Source organism: Syzygium oleosum, unplaced genomic scaffold, assembly GCF_021117445.2.
Source record: "Syzygium oleosum isolate NSW1041296 unplaced genomic scaffold, Sole_v2.1 Sole_v2.07, whole genome shotgun sequence".
Lineage (NCBI taxonomy): Eukaryota > Viridiplantae > Streptophyta > Magnoliopsida > Myrtales > Myrtaceae > Syzygium > Syzygium oleosum.
This window is the reverse complement of record NW_026607491.1, coordinates 6,903,894-6,930,377: the sequence shown is the minus strand read 5'-3', so window position 1 is coordinate 6,930,377 and position 26,484 is coordinate 6,903,894. Positions and strand designations below refer to the sequence as shown.

At 41.0% G+C, this 26,484-nt stretch overlaps 2 protein-coding genes across 3 annotated transcripts; both read left to right on the top strand.

Annotated features, from left to right (window-relative positions):
- The first annotated feature begins 9,285 nt into the window (after positions 1-9,285).
- On the top strand, positions 9,286-15,287 carry LOC115676545 (signal peptide peptidase). Its single transcript, XM_056313030.1, is given in 13 exon segments — positions 9,286-9,440; positions 9,846-10,000; positions 11,421-11,536; positions 11,624-11,775; positions 11,876-11,961; positions 12,301-12,428; positions 13,223-13,273; positions 13,379-13,465; positions 13,583-13,652; positions 14,117-14,253; positions 14,391-14,468; positions 15,044-15,089; positions 15,092-15,287. Coding segments are annotated over 12 exon segments (1,140 nt in total). The 5' UTR covers positions 9,286-9,440; positions 9,846-9,960; the 3' UTR covers positions 15,241-15,287.
- Positions 15,288-17,393: 2,106 nt separating this feature from the next.
- LOC115675694 (uncharacterized) lies at positions 17,394-23,990 on the top strand. 2 transcript variants are annotated; one of them, XM_030598449.2, is made up of 8 exons: positions 17,394-17,537; positions 18,556-18,660; positions 18,751-19,404; positions 19,784-19,863; positions 21,524-21,997; positions 22,079-22,165; positions 22,303-22,394; positions 23,394-23,990. In XM_030598449.2, the coding sequence occupies exons 1-8, from the start codon at positions 17,531-17,533 to the stop codon at positions 23,461-23,463; spliced, it is 1,569 nt and encodes a 522-aa protein (XP_030454309.1). In that variant the 5' UTR covers positions 17,394-17,530; the 3' UTR covers positions 23,464-23,990. The 2 variants fall into 2 exon arrangements, with proteins under 2 accessions (XP_030454309.1, XP_056169186.1); XM_056313211.1 differs by lacking the exon at positions 17,394-17,537 and adding an exon at positions 17,955-18,095.
- The last annotated feature ends 2,494 nt before the right edge of the window (positions 23,991-26,484 follow it).

Below are 26,484 nucleotides of genomic sequence, written 5' to 3'. Positions count from 1 at the left end.
GATGCGAACAAAGGAGGAGATGAGGGACTGAGGGTTTCGAGTCGTAATATAAGAAAAAAGCGAAGCAATCATTGACTTTCTCCAAGTAGCAAGAGAGTCTTGATTTTATTTCGTGCTAGGGTTTTTCTTTTGTCCTCTGAGGCTTTGGTCAAAGATGCCGGCTTTGACCGGCTCTGGCAGATGTACTCTTGCTAGTGAGAGATTACGACGTACCCAAAAGACACACCATTCTAAATTACCCAAGATTTCTTGCTTGTATTTAGTCCAAAAAAACAAAAAGACCGGTAGTGTGAAATTAGCCTCTCCTCGGCGCGCGATGAATAAAGCCAATCACGATACAAAAAAAATTAAAGTCTCGCATTCTTACTATCATAGAGAGTCGTTTCGAGGATTGTGTGGTGGACGAAATCCCGAGAATGTCTAACTACTTTTGAAATTTGAATTTTATTATTTTGACCCAAAAGAAATTAATTTTTTTATATGTAGGGGGTGGGGGGGGATGATGAGGTGTATATGATTGCGTGATCGCCTCGAAAGCACGAAAAGGAAGGAAGGAAGGGAAGTTTTCTTCCGGTCAGAGAGTATAAACAAGCACGAGATCCCATCCCACCCGTATCTTCGGAATAGTCAATTGAAGTTAGAACTAATCGACGAGACCGATTGGTTAAATTAAGTCATATGTAATTAAGCAAACGAATTTCATATTGGAATGAAAGGATTTCTTGCACGCTTTTGCAGGCACTGCCGACTTGCAAAGCCAATTTAATGATATAGGGTCGGATGGAATTGAAAGTATCTAGGAAGAGGAAAGGCATTCTTATCGCTTGTTTTGAAACTATTTTGACCGTAATTAAACATCGTAGAATGTTCTGCGAAAACGAAATCTAATTTGGAATGAGTCCTGCAATTTTACGCGAGAGCTGAAAAATATGAGCGTGGGAGTGACGTCACGGTTTTTTCTTTTTAAGTTGGTCACATCACGTACATATTACAGAGTCGTGGAGAATCAATAAGGACATCAGAATAATCCTCGTTGCCTATGCAAAATCACTACGGATCTCGTTGGTATGCGGGTATCGGCACAAGCCCAGAAGATAAATTAAAACCTAGGGTTTATTTGTTTCGCGGAAAATGAATGATCTGAAAAATATTTTTCTAAAAGAAATCGCTTGAAATAATTAGATAATGAAAAAACGCCTTTTTTGTGATTCGCAAAAACGTATAGACATAAATTATTATCGAACCTAAATTGTAAACAATTTCCTTTTCAAATTACTCATTATTCACGAAAATAAACGAAACCCTAAATACGAATTTGCGATGAATGGTTCGACATGCCGTAAATTGCAAGTTAGGGCATTGAAATTGTGCATTCCCTTGGCGGGTGTGATGCAACCAAGTGGGCGTTGACCGCCGTACCAATTGCCTGTCAATAAAGGCACGGTTGGACTCAACTGAAACATCAAATCACCCATTCATTGCTCTCCTCCTTCTACGTGCTTTCTCTATTGACCCCTCGATGCGGTGCTTCTCGGTCTAGTTGCAAGAGTTATCTCAATTTTTGGTTGGCTGCTGCATGCATCGACGATCCATATATCCAATATTGAGTTGTGGATGTCGTGATAAATGCACCGTTAACAACAAAATCGAGAGAGAGATCAGATGGGAGAGAGCCTAGGGTTAGCTCTCGATGTTATTGCGGGCGGTGTCCACGTTCGTTATCCGCTAATTAGAAGAGTGATCTGAGGAAATTTTCGTCGATTAAGAGATGAGAGAAAACATGACCCTTGTGTTGATGGCCGGTATGTCGCCGTGATTTCTCTAGAGAATAAGAGCAATTGGGAGGATTCCTAAATTACAAGGTTCAATTTCTACTCCGAGAAAAGTAAAACATTTATCAGTAAGGTTTCTTTTTTTTTTTGGTAAGGATTTATCAGTAAGGTTAATATCACGAAAAATCAAAAACTGGTACATTTGTGACAAATTTACCCCAAATTATTTTTTTGACCATAAAAAACCCCAAACTGATACACTTATAACAAATTTATCCTCCGTTAGTTTCTGTTAAATTTTACTATTAAATTACTAAATTTGATGACACGTGATAGTTGACGGATGTACCAGTTTGGGGTTTTACCCCTTTGTACCAATTTGTGGTTTTTTTTTATATTAATCCAATTTAACGGATACTAGCGGAGGGTAAATTTGTCACAAATGTACCAGTTTGAGATTTTTAGTGGTCAAAAAATTAGTTTGGGGTAAAATTGTCACAAGTGTACTAGTTTTGAATTTTTGATGGTAAAAAAATTAGTTCGGGATAAAATTGTTACAAGTATACTAATGTGGGGTTTTTTGTGATAAAAAAATAGTTCGGGTTAAATTTATCACAGATGAACCAGTTTGGGATTTTTGGTGATCAAAAAATTAATTCAGGGTAAAATTGTCACAAATATACAGGTTTGGGGTTTTCGTGGTATTAACTCTTATGATAGGAAAATAGTTAGGATAACTGAACATGCACTGTGAGGTAGGTAATATTTTGTATATTTGTGTCATAACCATGTTGGATCAAATTTTAGGCTTGACCCAAACACGATAGGGTTATTACTCGTGTCATATCTTTGGAACCCGAACACGACATGTTTATTAAATAGGTCATATGATACGACACTTTTGACAAGTTGAACGTGTGAAAAATGTTTAAATGCGTATTAAAGCGTCTAAATGAATGTATCTAGGCGTGTTGTGCTGATACGAGTTACAAGTTAACCCGTTTAATCGAAACTTATCCAAATGTACCTAAACATTCCATGGTGAAAGAGGCAATATGCATGTTAATCCGTACAATAAAACACGTCTCTATCGCGTGTCGTAAACTGGTCGAAAGGGTCAACCCGTGCATGCACGACATGTTTATCATTCGTACGAATGGAAACAATTATATCCAATAGGATCGTGTTTGACAACGTGCGGTGCAAACGGGTCGCGTCGAGAACGACACGGCGCTATGTACATGGATATCACGCGGTGGACCCTTTTCCGTTTCTCGATTCGTTCCGTCCGAACTCCGAAGTCCTCATCACGCAATCCCTCGCTCGGCATTAGTTTTCCGGCATCTCGTCCGGACCTATTCGGGGTTTCTATCCGGGCCGGACGAGATTAGTTTCGCTCCGTTTCCGGGTCTTCCATGCGGGCGACCTCAACACGAACATGCATGGAAACTACAGTCGGACCCGATTTGAAGGGGTCGTCGGGTCCCCGGTGTCCCTGCGCCGTAGACTTGGGAACAGACAACTCTCCGCGATCGCAAAAGGGCCGAGGTACACAACGATACGGGTCTGAACGAGAAGGGTCACCGAAAGCGACGGGGTCGATCGACATATATACACGCGTGCATGCACCTCGTAATCACGACGACTCGCCGTTCGAGCATCTCCCACTTTACACACGGACCCAAACGTTAACCACGTGATCATATCTTCGTTTTTCCTGCCGTATGAAGAAGTGTTTTCGCGTGGGCTCAGGAGACGAGGGAGTTAATCGCACGATCAAGAATGGTCGTGAGGAGAACGATGCGCTGATCCTTTGAATCCGGTATCGACGAGTGTCATCCCCACCTATAACAACGTTCTCTTTTGGGCCTTTGAACAAAGATCGATACGGTCTCGGAGAGCAGCTTTGGCAACGTAGGATTTTATGTAATGATATCGCGAAATGACCACGAAATCAATTCGTGGGTAGAGTGCGATTGGTTTAGTATGTAGTAGTGACGGTTATCCGTGGTGATATATATATGCATGAAACTTGAAAAAATGACCAGGGCTTAAGGCCTTAGGAGCTCGCCTATGGTTTAGTATATGATTCTTGCTCGACGACGTGCAGTTTCATGCTCCGTTTGTTTCGCGGAAAAATGAATGATTCATAACATATTTTCTTAAAATTAATCGCTTGCATTGTTCGAAATAATTAATCGATGAAAAATATTTACATTATCTACAACAATTTATCTCTATACATTTTTTTGTAGACAATGCAAAAATCGTTCGTTCGTTCAATTTTGTAAGCAATAGAAATGATTATTTTGAAAAAAATATTTTTCGTATCATTCACCTTCCGTAAAACACACGCGTCCTTAATTGGATTAGAATCGTCTATATATAGGGGATGATTTTACATGTGCAATCGCCTCGAATTTTCCCCCATGTTAGAGTTGCCTTTTCACGTCGAGAATTCGAACTCCGAATATCATGCGGCGTAAAAAACGGCCGATATTGTTAATTTGTGCTGGGAAAATGGTCGATATTATTGGTCGTTAGTCTTTCTTGAATTGGTAGGATATTATATTTAAATGAAGAGAAATTGCTATAAAAAAAATAAAAGAGAGGTTAGAGAGTGGTCAAAAGTAAACCAAACCTATGACCTTGTTCCCCATTAAACTAATTAGACTACCCTTAAAACAGGGACTTATTTTTTTTCCAAAAAAAAAAACAGGGACTTAAATGACCGAGATACCCTTTGTCAACTCATTATAGATATATATTATAAATGATTCACTTTATTTGACTGACGAAGCAAACAAACAATTACATATGAAAAATATAGGATTAGAAAATAATAAATAAAAAAGGTTGCCCTTATTCGAAATGCCTCGTGATCTTCAACCAATTGCCATGGTAGCTTGTTTCCAATACTCGGCGACTCGATCAAATCAAGCATCCGCAATTTCAGAACCTCCCCGTCGAGCTGCCCGTTCTCCTCGATTGAAGTAGGTGGGTCAATTCCCTCCCTTAGAACCCTACTCGAGAGTTTCCCGCCACGTATGACTCATTATTCAATTCTCGCGGCGTCCCTGTTTTTTTTTTTTTCCCTCGAGTTTACCAAAAGCAAAAGGGGTTAATTCCGCGAGTTTCAAACTCGAATTTTCATTAAATATTGTAACCTTATTTGGTACAAATTTGGTTGTTTTGTTGCTCCAACTCTTTATGCTAACCACTCCAACAGCGACACTCGACCGGACCGATCGTCCAGTTCGCACCTTACAAAACAAAAAAAGTTGCACGGAAACAAAATTAATTTCGTTATGATGTCGAGTTTGACATATGAAATAAATTAATCTTTCGGATTACGTGGCACTTATCCAATGTGCAGTATGACTTTGACCAGTCCCCACGCCCTTAATCCATAGACATTGACCGAGACACGGTGCATGTACCTTCCACTCGAATTTCAATCGGACGACGTGTATTTTTTTGTCTGGGTTATTGGAAATTTAGTGTGAAAGAAGAATTATATCAACTCAAATTTATTTTTTATAATTTTCATAATTTAATTTCATTTTGAATGGCGTGAAGAACGTGCTCATTTGACAATGTCCTGACTTTAGGTATAACGAGGGCTCATTTCCGCCAACACCAACTATTGATCGTTTTCACATTGTTATCGGCAGCTGACGATGAAGGTTTGTGAGCATAACTCGATTCAGATCATGGAAAGCAGATGATAAGATTTCTGGAAATTTTTTCTTTAATGTTGTTTGTGGTCGGGGCAAATCTTTGCAAGTTAAACTCGGGTCTTGAAAATTATCCAAAATGTCCTCAACCTATTTTATTTTGGCTAATTCAATTCTAAACCTTTTAATTTTGTCGACTGAGTGCTAAATCTATTCACGTTTTGCTAATTAAGTCCATCCGGCCAATTTTATCTGGAAATAGCTAACGTGGACACCGGCCGTTTACGTGGCTCGATCGACGCTAACGTGTACAATTTTTTAAAATTTTTATTTTCTTTATTCTATTTCTTTCTTTTTCTTCCAAGCTCGGCGAGGGTCACCGATCAACCCTTGCTGGTCACAAGCGAGCGTTAGTTGACCCTCGTTGGTAACCGGCGAGTACTTCATGATCCTCACCCAGTGGCCGCCAATGAGGGTCACCGGGCCTTGCCTGTGGTCGGCTAGGGTCGGCTTAGCCTCATCGGATTTGTTACAAAAAAAAACGAAAAGAAATAAATAAAAAAAAGAAAAGAGAATATTCATAAATTATAAAAAATTATTCACGTCAGCGCCAGTCGTCCTACGTGGCACCATCAGCGTTCACATCAGCGATTTTCGATTAAAATTTGCCGAATGGACTCAATCAGCAAATTGTGAAAATGGTCATGACTCAATTGACAAAATTAAAAAGTTTAGGACTGAATTGGTCAAAGTGCAATAGATTTTGGATTTTTTTGGACAATTTCTCGAGTACTCACGTGTTAACGCTACGAAATGCTACTTTTGAGAGGAAATATTGCTTAGTCATTAATTTTCCAATTCGATCATTTTAGTCCCAGACTTCTTCACGATTTTCCTATATAGTCCTTCCAACTAATTTAAATCAAGAAAATGCTAACGTGAATGTCCAGTCAGCACTGGCCACGCATCTGAGGTGGACAAAACTGTAAGTTTTCTTGAATTAACACTAAAGTGGGTGATCGATTACTCAGCGAATGGTTATCGTCATTGCAAGGATAATTTCGGAAAGGAAAAAACGAAGAGAGAAATATCAACTCAAACATATACAAGATAAAAGCTCAAACGTGTATAGGCGAAAGTGACTGGGCGCTCGACTTTGTAGATAAGTACAAAGAGTAACTAATCCGTATTCTTTTTCTTAATTATGATGGAGACCGGTCCATTGTGGGAGCAGGTTTTCTTCAGCTTGACAGGATTTTGACAGCGGCTGAATTCCGCCATCTCCCAGAAACCCTTTTAGAATAAAAGGTGCGGTCATTCCAATTCGCAGCACACAAAATTCACGAGGTGATGTCACGAGACAACAGTTATATATCCAAGCCATAAACAAAGGCATTGAATTCCCTTTTGGCCGGCAATGGTTGCAAAAACAACGAAAGAACAGGTAATTTCATTGATAGGGTAAACGAAAAGCAGCGGCATGTATAAAGAATATATTAGGGTTGTCACACCTACCACGTTACAAGCGATGCTTTTGTGTACCGGTAGTCCCGCCGCGACTATTATATTTAGTGGGATTCACGTTCGATGGACGCAGATGTTATGAATCGGGACCATACGGGCTTTATGTTCTCTGGAGTGCCAATGGGTCTCGGATTGAAATTGCACGATGCTCGCACTTACGGCACGCGTGATAATCATTATATTTCTCCGTTTTTTCTATATTTTCTGTTTCAGAAACGAGTTTGGAATAGAAATCCGTTTGGTAACGCAATTTCATTATTTTATTTTTGGAACAAATTTTTAGTCCGAAAATGGGTTTGGAACAAAAGTGAAAAGTAAAAATTTTCTACTTTTCTATTTTTGAAACAAAAGGAGAAATAAAAGCTGTTCTCATTGGTTGCCCTCGCCTCTACTTGCCTGCCACCCGCCGCCCCCTGCCGACCTCCCGCCAACCACTGCCACTTCCTGCTGGCCACCGCCTCTTGCCACCGACCGTCGATGAATGGAAAAGAGCGTGAGAGGGAGAATTTTTGTATTGCTATCAAACGAATTTCTTTTCCGAGAAGAAAATTTTTTTGTCTCCGTTCAGAAACTTGTTCAAAGAATAGAAATATATTTCTGGCCTAAAAATAGATTTACAGAAATCTGGCCAGAAATCTATTTCTGGAACATAATGATTATCATTCTTGTCCTTAATCGACCTGTTGAAGGGGCCAGCGCCAGTCAATTTCTCAAGCAGTTCCGCATTTCGAATTTCAACCCGTCCTAAGGACATGTCATGAAACATTGCTAAAGATTGCGATGACAATATGGGGGAAAACAAGGTGAAGTTCTTTGCTTGCTCTCTCCGCAGATGTACAAACAAGGAGTGGCGACAAATTTTTTTTCTTTTTAAGTATTGTATATTTGAAATAATTTCGGATGTTCTCTTCATAGATGAATATCAAAATGCGTGAGCCGTAACATTAAAAAATGGTAAAAATTAAAAAAGTAAATTACAAGGGCCGTGCATGCTTACATGGGACAGGAGGTTGCTAGACTTCTTAGTGGGCCATAAGTTTTGAACTTTCAAGCCCAAGCGAAACAGTGGATAGTTAGTGGGTCTGTGTGTGGGCCCTTTCATTTAGGGTTTCTAGGGCCCAATTCCGATGCTTTGTACCACATCCGCTCTTTTTGGTTCTTGTTTTGATAAAGATTTTATAACATATAAATAGTGATGATCTATTATTGGGGCCACGTTTTCGTCCGACCCTTTTTGATTGATGGATAAACAAGTAGAGACATCGCCCTCGATTAGTTAATTCATGTAGTCGGTGTACATGACCTCTATCCCGCTAATCTGAAGAGCGGTTGAAAGTACATAACCTCATATTTCTTCTTAAGATAGAGCAGGCGCGGCAAAATTCAAAGTACAAAAAATGACATGACATCGCTAATGCGAAAAAAGTCGATACATGGTACTCACGCAGCGTGTGGATCTCACATCGGCGACGGGTGAAAACAAAAGCGAAAAAGGAAAATGGGAGAGGATAGGTTGCCGTTACTATTAGTGACGGGTCGTTAACCCTCTCCCTAATTTGAGCGTGAGTCGGGACGCTCTTCTTGATCAGGGGAAAACCGATGAGGAAAAAAATCCAATCGGCCCGTCAAAAATGGAAATGAAATCTCTCTCCTTTGTTGAAGAAAGAATCCCAGTTGAAGTAAGTGGAATGCGATATGGATTTTGAGCAACCGAAATACCAAGAAATCCCTTCCTTTTTTAAAAGATTTCCGTGTTTATGATATGCGATTTGAAATCTATGAAAAGGGTACCACTAAAGGATTATTTAACTCCATTTGGTTTTTACCTCCTGAGCTTTTTCGAAATAAAGGGGCAAATTCGTAAGAGGCAAAGGCAGTAAAATCAACCGCTTCCCGGGGGGGGGGGGGGGGACATTGCGAAATATGCAAAAGCCAATTGGAGCTTCTCGCAATTAACCGAAAAAATGGGTGCCGAAAAACAAAAAAAAGTGCCGGGAAGAAGATAAACGCCAAAAAAGCGAAGATATTTCCCGCAATCCGACGTGGCGAGATCGTATTGGCCCGAGGACGTGGATCCACCCCCCCGAGACTCATCGCCATCGCACTCGGCGCACCCGACCGTCCGTCGGGGCGACGGCCCAATAACGTCACGGCCCCGTACGTGATCCGGCCTCCGGATTGGCCGTGGCCGAAGAGTCCGTGACCGCCCCGTGCGATTAGCCGCAAGCCGAGAAGCGCCTCGATCGACCTCTTCCTCCTTTTTGACCTGGAACGACTTTTCCTCCCAAAAGGTTAAAAACCCTATCGCGCTCTGCAAACATCGAATTCCCTCCCTCTCCCTCTCCCTCTCCCTCTCCCTCTCTCCGGTCGACGCGATCCGCCGATCTGCGTCCGCATCGGCACTTGCGGAGGGCGCGACGCCGGGATCTCTCACCGACGGCGTGCGCATCGGAGTATGTGTGCATAGGTTTCGGTCGCGATTCCTTGGCTCTCTGCATTTTTCCTTTTTTTGGGGTTTGCGCGAGTCGGTTTGTCGGGCCGACTGATTCGGTGAATCCTTCGCGGTTTCGTAGTTTCCCGTCGCGCGGAAGAATTCGCGGAAACGGGACGAATTGAGAGAGCGTTACGGGGTTCCGTCGCTCGTGGATTTGCATGTTTTTTTTTTTTTTTTTGGCTCGCGGTTGCTTGGGGATTTTTCTTGGTTACGTCAAATCTTTGTCCGGGTGAGGGGCCCGGGAAGCGGGAAGCTCGCTCGATCCGGATTAGTGGCTCGACTGACTGATTGAGTTGCTTGTTGATTGGCCGCGTGATGTGTTCCCGTTTGTACTGGGTGTGATGGGGGGTGATTTTTCTTTGAACTCCTGGATTGCAGGGTTTCTGCGGTGCGGGAGGCTATCTTCGATTGTATTCGACTTGGACTCTTTAGGATAAAAGGTTGGCCACCGGAGTTAAATTTTGGACTTTCGGCTTGGTGTTTGGAGAAAGAGATGAAGAACTGTGAGCGCATCGCAAACGTAGCGTTAGCAGGTTTGTCTGTTCTTGTTTTCTTGATAATGCGCTTAGAATTTAGTTGCCTCGCTGTTTAGGCGACTTTCTTGGAGCAGTGTTGGGCCAAAAAAAATATACTCGTACGTGGTTCGATGTGAATTGTGTGCATTTCTTTGACCGGTAGGAATGTGCCTGACATTGAAACTTATATATGCTGGTAATCGGTTCTAGTCGGTTCATTTTATTTAACCACTCAGTACTTATTTGTTCGAACAAATGAATATCTAAGTATGGCTTCTTGCCCATTAGGCTATTTGCTCTGAAAACAGGGTTGATCTCAATCTGTTGATTGAGCCCTTTGGTTTTCTTATCCAAAGTTGTATTGGAGGCCAACTGGCTATTAGTGATACATGTATTTTACCTGATTCTAGGCCTTATTTAGGGCCGTCTTCTCTATTTGAAACACTTACAACTTGTTTAATCTGACGGAAAATCTTCATGCAAGACATTTTTAGTGAGAAGACGATTGTGGAAATATAAATTGGCTTCCTTTCTTTGATACAAAAGCTGGAAATGTAACTAAAGTGAACAAGTGTGTTAGTTCAAGCTGGTAATGCTTTTGGCATCATTACACTACTGCGTTTGGTCAATCTAAGCCTTTTGATATCATGCCAGGAGAAATGTCATATTGCTTCAGTTTGTGAATAAAATGTGCTATCCTCTTCAGCGCACAGTGCTTGCATGATTGGGGGTCTTAATGAACATATATTATAAAACACGTATTTGGGTTTATACACTTTCACTCTTTTAGTTTTAACAACGTCCTGGTTTTTTTGTGGTCACGAACAATAAGATTATTACTAGTGATGCATATTGGAGTGGTGATTTGTTAAAATCTTCAAGATATTTTTAATCCTATGGATCCACTATCTGTTTGTGTTGACAACCTCCTCCGTGAAGCATCTTTGTTGCAATTGCTTTTTTCTGTCTATCTGCACTGTGGATGGGATCTAAATGCTACTTTTGTCCGCATGCTATACTGAAATTGCATGTCGTCTTAGTATTGTTGATGGTTGACAAAGGCTATGGACTTGATCGATTTAGCAATTTTTTTTGCATTTCGGCACAGTTTATTTGATGACTAGGTTTTCAAATATTGGAATTGTTGTTTTTACCCTGCATCTCCTAGTTTGGTTGATGGGTGAAAAAGACTTAGACTCGGCAAATTTAGCTACTTTCCCTATACCTCAAAACATAAGTATCCAAAAACAAAAAAAAAGGAAATTAAGTAGCATTTCAATTTCTTAAAATCATCTGGAATGTTCTAATGATCTTTTCTTTTCTCCATTTTTTCTAGTTAACAATTAACTTGTGATTAGGATGATTTTGACTGAACTTTTTTTCTGATCAGTTCCTAATTATGGTTTATCTTATTTCACGGTTTCCGCCTTGGTTGCAGGCCTAACGTTGGCACCTCTTGTTGTCAAGGTGGATCCAAACTTAAATGTCATATTAACCGCATGCCTCACAGTTTATGTGGGTTGCTATCGATCTGTCAAGCCTACCCCACCTTCTGTATGTACCAAAGCCTACCTTTTGTATTTTTTATTTCCTCTGCCATCAGGTATTCCGTGCCTGATAACTGTCATGGTTAATTTGCAGGAGACGATGTCCAACGAACATGCCATGCGCTTTCCATTTGTTGGAAGTGCAATGTTGCTGTCACTTTTCTTGCTGTTCAAGTTTCTTTCGAAGGATTTGGTTAATGCTGTATTGACCTTCTACTTCTTTGTTCTCGGGATCATTGCGCTTTCGTATGTTCTTGTCATATGAATTTCTCATTGTCCATATTTGATTTACAAATTTTCGCCCTCAATTACCTCTGTTCATTCATTTTCCATCCATTCTTTACAGGGCGACACTTCTACCTGCCATTAAAAGATACTTGCCTCACCACTGGAATGAGGATGTCATCACTTGGCGTTTTCCATATTTTCGCTGTATGTTCTTTCTTTATTATTCCATATTTTTAGTTCCTGTAGACTCTGAAGTATCGACATTTAAGATTTTCACTGGTTCATATTGCCGTTTCTTTCCTTCCTTTCTTTTGGCCAAGAACTTCTAGTCATTTCATTTTACATTCACCTGTATACTGAGCAATACAGTCATGTTATTTAGCTATTTTTCTGGGTTGTGATCCTTAAGTGGAGTATTTGTAGAACTGGGTGTTTTTGCTTTTACTCTGTTTAAGCTTCTGTGGTTTCTTTTGGCCCAGTTGATGCTATTTTGCTTGTATTGTGCAGAGTGTTATTGTTCCTTACAGCTTCTTTCTTATTTAGCTTTGGAGATCGAGTTCACTAGGTCTCAAATTGTTGCCGCAATTCCCGGGACTTTCTTCTGTGCTTGGTATGCTTCTAAGAAGCATTGGTTGGCTAACAATATCCTGGGCCTTGCATTTTGCATTCAGGTTTGCTTTTTCTGTCTGTTTTCCCTCTATATCATTTGTTCATTATCCAAATGAAATATCCTGCACTTTTTAGCTGCTGTTGTAAGAAAGAAGACACCAATTATCCTTTCCCCATCCTGCCTTACTCCTCTTTCCTTCTCTATTTCTTTCACTTCCCCCGAAATTAGGATGCATCTGTCACCATCTTTTCTACTATAATCCGTATAACCTTGGTCTAGATAAAAGACCATTCAACATGTTATGAGCAGTTTGACTGGATTGATTGCTGTCTTTACTCTTGCTTTTCTCCTGTTTGGAGTTGATAGAAGTAACAGCAGCCATTTTTCCGAATGAGGCCTTAACAGCTATTTTAGCTATAATTAGTGGAAGTATGCTCTAATGAACTTCTTTTTTGCATTTAATTGCTTCTTTCGCTCTGTTTCTTCAGTAATATATTGTCACCTTAACAAATATGGCTGGAGAAAATTTGATGTGTAGTCGTTGCTCAAGCTAATGGATTGGTTTTTCGCTTGATGACTTCAGTATTTATGAGATGTTGCCGAGTGTATAACTCATTAAGTCCAATGGAAAAACCATATCTGTGAGGATAGTAGCAGAGTTGTGACATGTGAGCACCGCATTTAAATATGCTTTAGAAAGTGACAAGGCGGCAGGTTTTTTTCTGACATTACCCTTGCGGCGACATCACCCTCTTTTGAGATGAAAATGTTCTGCAAATTTCTAGAATGAATTTATTTGCATAACTTTACCTCCCTGATAGTTTTGATGGAGCAATCTACATCTTTTATTTGCAGGGGATTGAGATGCTTTCTCTTGGATCTTTCAAAACAGGTGCTATCTTGCTGGTAAGTTTGGAACTTATGAAGCCATTTGACTTATTTTTCTGTGGTTCAGTAACCTATCCAACTTGCCTCTTTTCAATTTTTTTTACCCTTATCTGTGCATTCCAGGCTGGGCTTTTTGTCTATGATATATTTTGGGTTTTCTTCACTCCAGTGATGGTTAGTGTAGCAAAATCTTTTGATGCTCCGATAAAGGTGAGTTTGTTTGTTGACAAATATGTTTGTTTAGGCCTTTCCTTTATAGTTTGAATTGGTATAAAATGATTGGTCTTTGCTGCTATTCTGTTGCATTACTGACTGGATTTTGTGCAGCTTTTGTTCCCAACAGCAGATGCTACACGGCCGTTTTCCATGCTTGGTCTTGGTGACATTGTAATTCCTGGTTAGTTTAATTTTGTAATTTACACCTTTATCCCTTTGAACAGACATTGTATTGTTAGATTACTTGAAAGATTGAAGTTATCAGTTTTTCTGTGTCATTTAATCAGGAATGTATGCAGTTATACTAGCAAACACAAGTTTGAGCATTGGGAACATCTCGAGCATGTTAGAAAAGCCATAATTTGTATTCTGATTTATTAACATTTTCATAATATCGAAGAACTTCTCCTCTGTTGAATATCCATTCCTCTAGTCTAGTCATGGAATATGAACATGTCATAAATCAATCTAGATTTGTCTGTTTCTAACTCGCAGTAGGAATCACTTCCTACAGTTATATACTTTTTCCAGCGAAATGGATGCTACTTCTTGTTAGCAAATCGAGTTATACTCTAATATCTGATGAAAGTGATTTATTTTTTTATAAATTCTTTACTCGGATTCTCATACACTGTTTCGTTGCAGGTATCTTTGTTGCATTAGCATTACGATTCGACGTATCTAGAGGGAAAGAGAGCCAGTACTTTAAGAGTGCATTTTTTGGATACTTAGCTGGCGTGGTACTGACCATTATTGTCATGAATTGGTTTCAAGCTGCTCAGGTGATTACTGGAGGTTTTTAACTATAGTATTCGGCTTCTTTATGATAGTCTGTGCATAGTGATGGTGCCTCCAATTCTCGATTTTATACTCCTTTTATTCGTTAAATAAAAGCTGTTTTTTCTTGCTATACATTCAGCCAGCATTGCTGTACATTGTACCCGCGGTTATAGGATCTTTGGCTGCTCATTGCTTATGGAATGGCGATGTGAAACAGGTTAGATAATTTCTCTGTAGAGTCTTCTCCGGTGGCAGTTGATTTTCCCGGTACTTGTGCATCGTTGCCTTTTTTAATTGTTGCTATCCCCATGAGTTGGAATAACAGGGAGATCTTCTGTAAAATTCTCTGTAGAGACAGATATATATGTTTTCTTCTTTGCATGCTAATTGGCTTGTTATTCCGTTTGAGCCCCTTTTCCTTTGGATACCTGCCTCTAAATTATTTCGCCACATTTGGAATTGCAACGTTTAGATTCTTATTTTAAACAAAACTCATGCTACGGGTGGCTTACATTCCCTAGAGACTGAGTAATAGGCATCGAAAGTTTGCATCCATTGAAACTAGTGGGGATAGCAAGTGATGTTTGGGAGACCTCAGTGATGGCTGTATGGTTTTATTATTTGCTAATGCTGGTAGTGGAATGAGTTTTTATTGGGTGTGTATGTGATGGCTATGGTTTTATTATTTGCTAGTGCCGGTAGCGAAACGAGTTTTTATTGGGTGGGTATGCAATGAGCTTCCTCTATATTATTAATTTAACTAATATAGTATTCTCTCTGGTGTGATTGCAGTTGCTGGAGTTTGACGAGTCCAAGACCTCTGCATCGTTGCAAGAAGATGCGGATGCAAAATCTGGGAAGGCGGAATGAACTCCTGGTTTCCATATTGTCTGGATAGAGTGAAGGCATCCAAGTTGTCTTTTGTAGAGAACACAAATGCCTCTTTAGCTTTATTTCGGCTAACTTATGCAACCGCGGATCGAGTGTAACAGATTTTGAAATTAAAGAAGAAATAATATTTAGCCTCTCACAGAAATTCACAGTTTCTCCATTACTTCAAATCTTAAGGATCAGGGCCGTAGTTTGTCGGCGAAAAGGGGTTTTTCGCCTGCTGGGCTAATCACATTGGTCGATGTTGCTTAACCAGGCTGTATCTGTAATGTTTACCCGAGGCCGAGATGTTACTTTATCCTATGTAGTGTCATGTCGAACATTCGAGAAAGAGTTAACGCTCGTGTCGAGCAGAAAAAAAGCACGCTGAGGGTGTTTTGAAGTCGAGACCGAAATGCTGGAGATCACCTGGAAAATTGGCAATTGAAATTTCTGGAGGCCTAACACCCAAAAAAAAAAACCTCGAACTTTAGCTTTTCTCCCATTTTTACCTTTTTGTTTTATAAAAAACCTCTAACTTTAGGTCATGTCCTAATTCTATCCGAAAATTTTTTGTCTCATAAAAAACCCTCAACTTTAGGTGATGTCCCAATTTTATTCTAAGCCTTTTTTGGTCTCATGAAAATTCTCAAACTTTTGGTCTTGTCCCACTTTTACCATCCGGCCTCGATTTTACTGTAAAATTTTTACAGTCTCATAAAAAATCACAAAATTTTACTTGAGCCACAAATCTGACTCCATTAACCTTCCGTCCAAAATTTTTTGTTGACAATCAAGAGATAGAAATATGTCAAGCAAGAGTTGTTTGAGTGTCCCAAGCACTCTCCGACGCCGACAGATGGAACATTTCTAAGCATGAGAGATCAATAAGCGCAAAATCCTGAGAGCGATTTTGACAAGGGTTAATGGAGATCTTTATGAAACAAAAAAATTAGAGTGAAATTGAAACTTGACCTAAAGTTAGAATCTTTTTATGAGATAAAAAAAAGTTTAGGGTAAAATTTATACTGAACCTAAAGTTGATGGTTTTTTATGAAACAAAAAAAAGTTTATGGTAGAATTGGGATTTGATCTAAAGTTGAAGGTTTTTTATGAGACAAAAAAAAAAGTTTAGGGTAGAATTGGGACATGATCTAAAGTTAGAGGTTTTTTATAAGACAAAAGGTAGAAATGGGACAAAAGCTAAAGTTTGAGGTTTTTTTTTTGGGTATTAGGCCAATTTCTGGAGGTCACCCGGGCCTTCTTTAGTGCTGCTTGAGTGCCAAATTACCATTCTTCCAAATTTTGTGCTTCCATACCTCCACCAAATGCTTCTTTATCGGATTGATCTTGTACCTGTTAACATCAAGAGGGATTTCCCGTCAAAGTCGCCGCTTCCTAAAAAAGATAATAAAGGTGGGGTTTACTTTTCTGTAGATGGGAAAATCTCAAAATTGACGCAGGCTAATAATAAGTCGTAGATATTCAGATTCTTCTTGGGAGCGAGGTAGGGGTGGTTTGAGTCTCTCTCTGGTGAGCTGGATTAAATTTTCCCAAATATCATCCAAAATAAATCGGTGGAATAAGAAGGGAGGTTCAAATTTTCAACTTGTCCAGATTTTGGGCCAAAAAGTTTAATAAGGTTGAAGGGCTCCTCCTACCAGACGAGAGCAGGCAACAACAACCCAACTTCGATTTCATCAAATGATACAGAGGGGACCCAAAAGTAAAAAAAAAAGAAAAAAAAAAAGAAGGAAGGAAAATAAGAACAAGCTCATCCGTTCACGTCTTCTATTACGTACGACTACGAGCTTGTTTCCTCAGCGGAAGAAACAACCATCGCTATTCCCTAATGCAACTAATGATAAATCTTGGTGTGGGGATGGGATCGTCTGGGTCTCGTCACGCTCTTCTGGAAAATCACACCGCGATTTTTAATTTAGCGGAATTTAATTTCGGTTTTCAATTCCTAATTGGGGAAAAGGAATTTTAATGGAGGAGAATTCCAATTCCAATTCCAAGGTACAACGATAAGCAACAGCAAAAGGCAGGCAGCAGCAACAGCAGCAGCAGCAGCAAACAACAACTGCAGGTCGATTAAAACCCAGGACTGAGATTAATTAGAAAAAAAAAAGGAGACTAAAGAAAGAATAAATAGTTTGTTTTTCGATCTGATTTTTTGAAGTTTTCATTTCTCCCTTTTCGCCTCTTCTCTTCTTCACGGAAAGCTCTCCCCTTTTTCTCTCTCTCTCTCTCTCATCTGTACCGTCTCTCCGTCTCCGTCTCTCTCTGTTGCTCTCTCTCTCTCTCGTGTATATGGAACGAGGGGGGAGTTGTTCGTGACGATCCGCAAGCGGTGAGGGGGGGAGGTGGTCGTCGAGCTGATTGGAGGAGTGGGACGCGCGCGCCATGGGAGGTATTCGTCTCCGCCTCAGATCCAATTCATTGCCTTCCGTTGCTCGGGCTCTTGCTTCCCGGTTTCTCGGGTCGGATTTATGTTCATGTGGGTAGGACGAGGCGATTGATCGGCGGGTTTTCCTTCTTTATTTTTCCTGGGTGGTTGGTTGGCTGGTTGGTTGTCGGCATTCTTGTCGCCGTTAATGGATGTCCCTGGGTTGTCTTTCGAGCGCGGTCGGAGAAATCGAAGGGACCGAGGGGGCTGAGATGTGCATTTCTCTGTTCTTTTTTTTTGGGGGGGTTTTCTAGCTGAATCCCCTTTTCGCCTGCTCTTCTGTCGAGTTGGCTCGGAATCGCTGGAAGATCAGGACATCTGACATTTCTATTGCTGCGTTTGTCCCCGTAATGCTTGCTTTTCGGGGGCATTTTTTTGCGGTTAGATTTCTCGCGATTAGTTGATGGAGCTTGTGCGTCATTCGGTTGCTAGATTGCATGTAAGGAGAGGGTTGCGTCGACTGAGCGCGTAAATTTCGCCTGCGCGATATAGTTCGGGAGGAGGAGCTTCTGTTTTGTAGGGGTAGATTTTACGGTTCTGGGTTCGAATTGTTATCCTTTTCGCTCTGATCTTTCGGTGGGATGTTCTTAGATAGGAATGGACTTGTTTGTACTTTATATTTTTATCAAAACAAAGAACACTGTATCATTGAAGTGTATGGACTATTTTATTTAGCAAGTGGAAGGATAGACAAATGTAACTTGTAGGTTAAAGACATGAGAAGCTGTTCTGGATGTAGTACAAAGAGGTGTTATGACCCAATTGAGAAGAAAATTGACGCTCAGTTATGTAGTCAGCCGATCCCTTGTGATCTTTGGTTTTATGCTGAAGTTGGTGTTTAACTTGTTTGTCGTTGTAAAGATTAGTTGCATTGAGCTCTTTACTGGTTGGGCGTTTCTTCGAAGGAAATTGGATGGGTTTATCGTGAGAGTTTTCAATCTTGCGGTAGTTGTTTTGCTCATTTCCGTCTCTTGTTTTATAGAGTCGAGCGAAGCGCATTCTGCCGAGGACAAGGCGTCTTCTGAGAAGAACAGAAGACGCTTCAAGACACCAACTCAGCTTACAGCTTTGGAGAACTTCTATAATGGTAAAGATGATATTGAGTCTGAGTGTGCATTTTGGATGCGGTTCTTTTTCTATTGCCTTTGAGCAAGAAAAATAATTTATTTCCTTCCAGAGCAAAAATATCCCACCGAAGAAATGAAATCGCAACTTGCGGAGCAGATTGGATTGACAGAAAAGCAAATATCTGGTTGGTTTTGCCACAGAAGATTGAAGGACAAAAGGTTGTTGAGGGACGAGGTGCATGCCGATGGACGGCAAGATCGTTCGAGTGGGGTTGTTCAAGATCGTGGAAGTGGACTCAGGCAAGATTCTTGCGGCAGCACCAAGCAAGGGGATCGTAGACTTTTTGATCCTAGGGAGGTTGAAAGTCGAAGGCTCTATGGCCAAAATTCTCCTTCCGCAGATCTTACGTTTGAGCCTAAGAGTCACTATGCAGGCAATCTCGCTCCGCTGGATGATACATCTTCAGGAAGTAGTTCGGCTTTACAAGATGGATTTGGTTCTCAAGGCACAGACAAATACGACAATTGTAGACCTGTGGCTAACCACGAAGGCATTTCTTCCTTTAATCGCAAGAGTGCCAATGACATGAGATATAGGCCATCTGGATATTTAAAGGTGAAAGGCGAAATAGAAAATGCCGCTATTACTGCTGTCAAAAGGCAACTGGGTAGGTATTACCGGGAGGATGGTCCTCTACTTGGAATTGAGTTTGATCCTCTTCCTCCTGGTGCGTTCGAGTCACCGCTTGGAGAATCAACCTATGGTAAGACTTTCTTCTTCTATTCAGCGACGGAATTTCAGGGAGTCCTTAACCGATGTTGTTGCCAATAGATGCCTGGTGATTTTTCAACATTGTTTTTGACTGTATCTTTCTCCTCTCACTGTAATTCAATTTCACATGCTTGGTTTGACTGATATGTGCAATGCATGCAGAACACAGCAGTTTTGCTGGCTGATTTTCACATCGAAATAGCGACAAGCTCAATATCTTGCTTTTAGAAAGAAGGAACAAATAATCTCTGCAGCCAATAAGTGTTTCTGAACTGTCAATAAAATGGACTAACACACACTTTTCTCTTATGTCACAATGTCATAGCTGAGAATGATGTAACTTCTGACATTCTCCTCAAAATTTTTGGCAGGACCTCGTTATGTGGAGGATCCTACTCTGCCCCAATCTCCAGAAATTTATGGCATCCAGAAGCAACCCAGTCTGAACACTGTAAGGGCACTTTTTCAAGTTTTCTTTAAGTTCTTGTCAGTAAGTGCCCCTAGGACGATAGTTAAGTACAAAAAAAAATAGTGAAAACAGGTTTTGAGGCGCTTTGAATATTGAAAAACTTTACATGCCGAATGCATATGTAAAGAGGTTCATCAAGTGCCCCAAGGACTTAAAGTTTTTTCTTTTTTTGGAAGTTGAGTAGGAAAAAGCTCCTTGTTATTTAAAATTAACAGTCATGGATGCAATGAATCAGTAATGTAGACCAAAACATGATATCTCAACTCCACTAGTCAAGGATTACCAGTACACCTTTGAGGCATGCCATGTATATGCATTTGAAGTGATTTGAAGTTGAAGCTGTACATGCATCTTCTCATTCGGACCCCTGGATTTGAAACTCCTCTTTTTCCTTCTCTTTTTCTTCCTCTATCCTGTTGGACAAGTCTTTTTTCCCTCTGGGGGGTTGGAGGGAGCTAAAATATTGTCCACTCTAAGAATGAAGATTGTTTTGGGGTACATTGTTGACTCATAACATATACTGTAGGGACATGCTATTTTCAACATCAACGCTTCATCCCTTGTCAATTGTTGGCAGACCCAGCTAAATATTTGCGGATGCTGAGATGGCTTGTGTTACTCTTTTTTCTTTTTTTTCTTTTCCCTTTTTTGTCCCGAAAGACTAAGATTCATGGCGTGGCCTTCTTTTTTCTTGACATGGCATTACAAAACTGAAATTAGACTGTCACGAACTTCTACCCTGTAGACTCTGTGGTGATTGGTATTTCATGTTCCTGTTGTAATTCTCTGCCCACTTAGAAAAGTAATTTGAGCCCACCTTGGCACGTCACCGGCATTTTGGCGTGTCGACAATGTGGGGATGGGGTCTGTGGAAATGCAAGATGTGTCCTTGCAACTTAGACAACATTGAGGGACTTCACTATGATGTGCCATTTTCGTTTTTATATGGGATCAAAGGCACTATTAATTGTGGAGGGTGGAATCCATCCTGATGGTATTTTGTACTTCGCCATTCATCTTTTTTGACACTGATATTTTAGATTTCGTATGATGTGCCTTTTGTCCAGATAAACTTAATGGAAGTCATAGCTTGGTTCCAAACTCTGCTTATATGCAAAGCTACTTTCAATCACAGCAAGCACTGGTGCAACCATCTATACTATACTGTTTTATATTTTGCCCATCTCATACTCCATAATTGCCGCCATGACCACCACATTCAATTTATTGCCTTAAATGGGGAGAAATGGCCTTTTGGAGCTCTAGACAGGATGCTCATCTCTTAGGGTGTGTCTGGCCATAAAGTTAGTTCTAGTTTATCTACAAAACAATGCTGAACAGATCTAATTCGAGTTCAAACCATTTTCTGTGAATCCCATCTAGAAAATAAACTGGATATTGTCCTTCCTTTTTTGTGATATTGGCTCCAATTCGAGCGCCATGTTCCACTGCAAATATTTGGAAGCATACTCCTGTAAAGCAAAGAACTGTGGTTCATTCTCTCGGAAGCAACTTGAAGTACTTGTTTACATTTTTTTGTAAATTGTTCAATGGACCTAATTCAAAACTTTTAACATGTTAATGCTACGTTTCTTTCGATGTGTACATTGTTTCTTATACTTTCAATTATTATGTCCCGCAGCAGGATGAAGACTATAATTTGAAGTTCAGTTCTCAGAAAGCTTATGAAGAAGGGGAAGATTTCAGCACTGTGGATAGGCTTGATTACAGTGACTATCGGCCACATAACCAATTTAAACAAAGATACACTCCTAGCAGTCAAATAGGTGATCTTGGTGGCTGGAAGTCTTCATTAAATATGCAAGAGTATCCTACAGGTGATACTTATGCTTATAATAATGGAAGGAGAAGTGGATTAACATCAAAGCATGCTGCAGAAGGGATGAGATCTGATTATGGATCCGATCATCTTCACACCTCCAGTGGAAAAGTTACTAACAGAAAAAGGGAGTCTTGGTTGAATGACTATGACGCTATCCACACAGGATTTGTCCAAAACAGTGAGATAGTGAGACCTAGACCTTCTAATCTGGTGCTTCAGCATAGTGAGTCTTTCAATGCAGGAGAGGGAGGGCCATCTAAAAGGATTTCGAAGGTCTAATCCTTACTTTGGTACTTATTATCTTAGATAGTCTTCAATTGATACTGAATTTGTATATAATATGCATTCGTACAGGAGAAGAAACGCAATCGAGAACGGGAGACAACTGCGGGATACATCGAACCACCCAGAGAGAAGATGCGTCCACCTAAGGAAATGGCAGTAAGTTCTCTTCTTCACTTTTTTGCAACTACATCCACCCACATGCTTGCTGTGTATATGTCATAGCACACACTCATAAAGAGAGTTTCATGTTATGCAACCATTAACTCCTATATTTGCCGTTTATTATCTTCAAGTCTGCAAAGCGGGTCAGAACTAAGTTTCCGCAGCAAGATTTTGTGACAAAAACATCAGCAGTCGTGCCTCCATGGAAGAATCAGATGAAAGGGTCAGTCTACTTCATTTTTCAATTATGCATGTGAGACTTAGCCCTTTTCCATATGCATGGGAGTACCATAATATAGTTGCTCATTTGCATGCTTAAGTACTTGGCTTAACCCTGCATTGTTTAAGCTAACTATTGTTGCTGATCATCAACACATAACTCTAGCAATGTTGGATAGATGCCGTAAGAACGACTATTTAACTTTTACCGAAAACAATTTGATGGGGTGAAATGATAGGAACATAAGACTTGTGGTGGGAGATTTCTCTCTTGGAAATCAGTTAACCCGCTGTAATGTGAGAATTCACTTGAATGGCCAGGATTCGGATGCTGTTGATTGATCTAGAACAACTTTAGTGATGAAGGTTATTGTGCATATGAAGATGAATAATTTTATCATTTAGTACATAGTTCATTGATGAGAAGTCGCTTTCGAGTATGGATAGGGCTTTTCTTTCTTCTTGCTTGTAATGGGAGCTGTTCCATCACGTTCTTTTGGCAGTGTAGTGCTGTAGTTGGAGAAGTGACGACTGTGCCATGGCTTGCTTTTTGATGAAACGCCTATATGCACCCTGATAAAAACTAAAGCTAATATCAGGAATCAGGTCAATCAGATCTGCGTATTGTTGAGATCTAAGAGAATCCTGAATCAATTCTAGGAGAACAATCACAATTGGGACTTTGTGAATGAGTTGTTCTTTGTTAACATGAGGACATGTATTATTGTAGTGGTCAAGTTTTTCAAAGTACTTCCTGTACTAGTTTCAGTCAATTGGCCTACGTCTTGGCTGTATCAGGGGATTATAGTGAGCCTACAAATGCTATAAACTGAATTATGGTAGCTACTGCTTTCAGGGGGAATATTTAGCTGTTTGAGAATTTTCTTCTATATTCTTTGCTGTAACTTTCCCCCAAATTCCTGCTTTACCTTTATTGACAAGACTTTCAGCATTCACTGAATCTGGTTGCTTCTGTTGTCTCGTTGCATTATGCGGAATGCAGTTCTGCCGCACAGATGCCATCTAGCTTGAGTAATGATGAAGCTGCAGACACAAGCTCTTCGCTAGGGTAGGCATTCTACAGTTTGATGGGTGGTCGAAAGCGTAGCAATCGACTGATTTTTCCGCGGGAAGAAACAACGATTGTCAAGCCCCATCTACTAACAAAAATGTAGCTGGGGGATGTATAGTTGGAAAGCGAATGTCCATATTAGCCGCAAAGGCCAGCTTATTGTTTTATCAACGAAGCCTTATCAATGTTTTGCTGTGTATGTTTTGTGGGCCTTAGGCTACTTCTTTAGCTTTAGAATTTTTCAGTAGTTCAGCTGCTTCATTTAGGAGGAGGATTGAAGCTTGAGTGTAAATCTTGTTAGCCTGAAGCTGTAAGTTGTAGAGCTATTTAAAATCCGACATGATAGGTTAACCTGGTATGCTGACTGACTGCTCCGTGATGGCAATGCTGTGACTGTAAAGCTCATCGCGATGGAGGAGGCCAAAGCAATGACCTGAATTTGCAATATAATGTTACCGCCAATGCAGCTTCAACCTTATGAGTTTGCCGCATTGATCCGTATCGCATCTACAATTTAACATTGGCGTAGCTTTAATGTTGATAGATCATTTGGCTTTTGCGTTTTCATGTGTCCTTGCAGTTATGATTCAGGCGATGCCCCAATTGGCATGAGCAGAGTTTTGGCAAGTTAATGTGATTTTTATGTACAGGGTTCATCAAGGTTATTGGGCTCTTGTCACTTGCTCTTACCCCCTTGTTTTGTTGCCAGGAACAGTGTATTATTCCTGTGTCTTCAACACCTTATTATTATGTAGTGAAAGATGGTTAATCCCAGGTGAAGTTGCGCCGCCGAAGCATTCTTCCTCACTGGAATGACCATGCTTTTCAAATAACTCGCTGCGATGCCAATTGTTCTGAAAGCATGAGAATGCCCACGGGCATCTTCCGAACTACTGAGTACTCGTACGCACTTGTTTGTTGCTCTCGAGTTAACCTTGGACAAACCAAAGGAAGCCCCCTCTAGGATGGCATTCCAATTAATTTTATAATGAATGAAATGAGTGAAGCAGCTCGACAACCTTCCTGTCATGTGCGATGACGCATGGACTGCATCGGATCTGACCATGCTGACCATAAAAAAGAATAGGTGATCATCCACTCGAGTCCTCAACGAGCCATGCTAACCACAGAAATTCTTAAAGAAAGCTAGGGAAGCGAGAATACTAGCAAGCATTGGCATGTCGCTCCACAAAGGACGCGTTCTGAACATGGCATTCTCATAATATGACAGGGACACGACCAGTGGGAGTGGATGAACTCCAATTTGAGGAGAACAGACAGGTAACATGAACAGGGCAGGAAGGGTTCGGCCAGGACCTTCGCATCCCTTCTCTCTTCTTCCCTTTTTTCTTGTGGGTGTGACTTGTGAGAGTGGCTGTGAGGCCTCTGTTGATAAAGGGCACATCATCTCACAAAAGAAGGATATAACCAAAGTAGGACCGGTTTGAGCCAAAGGGGGGGAGGGGGAGGGGGAGGGGGACCCCAAGTTCTGACTTTGTGGCCATTTCACAAGCTTTTCTCAAAAGTGCACAACACCCCCCATATGGTGTTGGTCCTCATCAATTATGGGGGTTGTGGAAAGACAAGTGCCCCCCTCCCTGTTCAGGTACATCTACATGCATGGATCAATGAATGTAACTCAACACTCTTTAAACTCCCTTTTCACATGGGTTTCAATCCCCATCCTTCTTTTTCTTGGCGAGGGCTCACCGCATCCGAAGGTGCAGGGTTTCTCATGCATCGGAAATAGACAAGTTTTCTCATTTTCGAGGTTTCGTAAATTCGTCTCGAAGCTCCCGCTAAATCCCGTCCTAAATCGTTTTTATCGTATAATATATGATTTGTATTTACGGGTTATTTTATATGTAAACGAGATGTCTAAAAACCCGTATATACCTCTAGCGCAATCTTCTTTAACCGGATGACAAGGAGGTAATTCTTAGCGAGCTCTCCCAATTCTCGACGCGGACAACTCAACCCCGGAGATCTGAGATGGAGATCGTCACGAGCAATTTCACTTGAATATTAAGAGAAACAAGCTATACGTCGTAAAGCATTATTCCCAATCTTGCACGACAGCCTTAATCACCCGTGATCAGATTAGACGAGGGAATGTTCAATTAGATGATCAAAGATAAACCCTAGGAAGGCGAGCCATCGCAATCCGACCACGGCGCCACGTAAGCACGTCCTCCCACCCAGAGGCGGAGGATGATGATGTTCGCTTTCAGCAATTATAATAATCAAGATAATCAAGAAACAGTTGAGCCTGTTTAACGAATTTCCCCAAGCGCCGAACCCAGGAAAAAGAAAAGAAAAAAATATCAATTAAAAAAAAGTTGGGGGGGGGGGGGGGGAAAAGCAGTTAAAAAAAAGAAGAAAAAAATCGGTGGGGCTTTTGTAATCACATGTCACCGCTTTTTCCACTAATTAGTCCAAATTCCTCTTCTTCTTTTTTTTTTTATCGCTTTCACCACCTCTCGCCCTCCTCCCTCTCAGCCAGAAAGAGAAAGTCTCCAAAGCGCACGCATTTTTATTCTCTCTCTCGCTCTCTCTCTCTCTTCACTCTCTCTCTCTCTCTCTCTCTGCAACTGATGATCCGGATCCTAAAATCTCTCTCTCTCATCCCACATTTTCTCGCTCCGAATCTCTCCCCCCCTCTCTCTCTACTGCTCGAGCTCGCCCCCAGCTGCTTCTCGCTTCTCCATCGGCATCGAGAGACCCATTTCCGTCTCCGTCTCCGTCTCCGCCGATTCGTTGCTGCCTGCTCCCGCAATCCCCTCGGAGCTTCTTCCCACTCCTCCTCCTCCTCCGGAAGTTCGGGAAGAAGGGCGGCGTCGTCGTCCCCTTTGCGCCTCCTCCCCTCCAGTCCACGAGCTGCGGCGACGCTCCCGTTTGACTTCGATTTTGGCTTAACCCTCCCCCTCGGCGACCGGGCGGCGGCGGCGGCGGGAGCTCCGATTCGGCGGCGCGCTGCGGATTTCCGGAGCCCGGTTTTGACTTCATGAGGTCGGGGTTTGCA

Coding starts and splice junctions, on each gene's coding strand:
- LOC115675694 (XM_030598449.2), top strand. Junction 19,405..19,783: donor GCTTGGAGAATCAACCTATG/GTAAGACTTTCT, acceptor AATTTTTGGCAG/GACCTCGTTATGTGGAGGAT. Junction 22,395..23,393: donor TGGAAGAATCAGATGAAAGG/GTCAGTCTACTT, acceptor TGCGGAATGCAG/TTCTGCCGCACAGATGCCAT.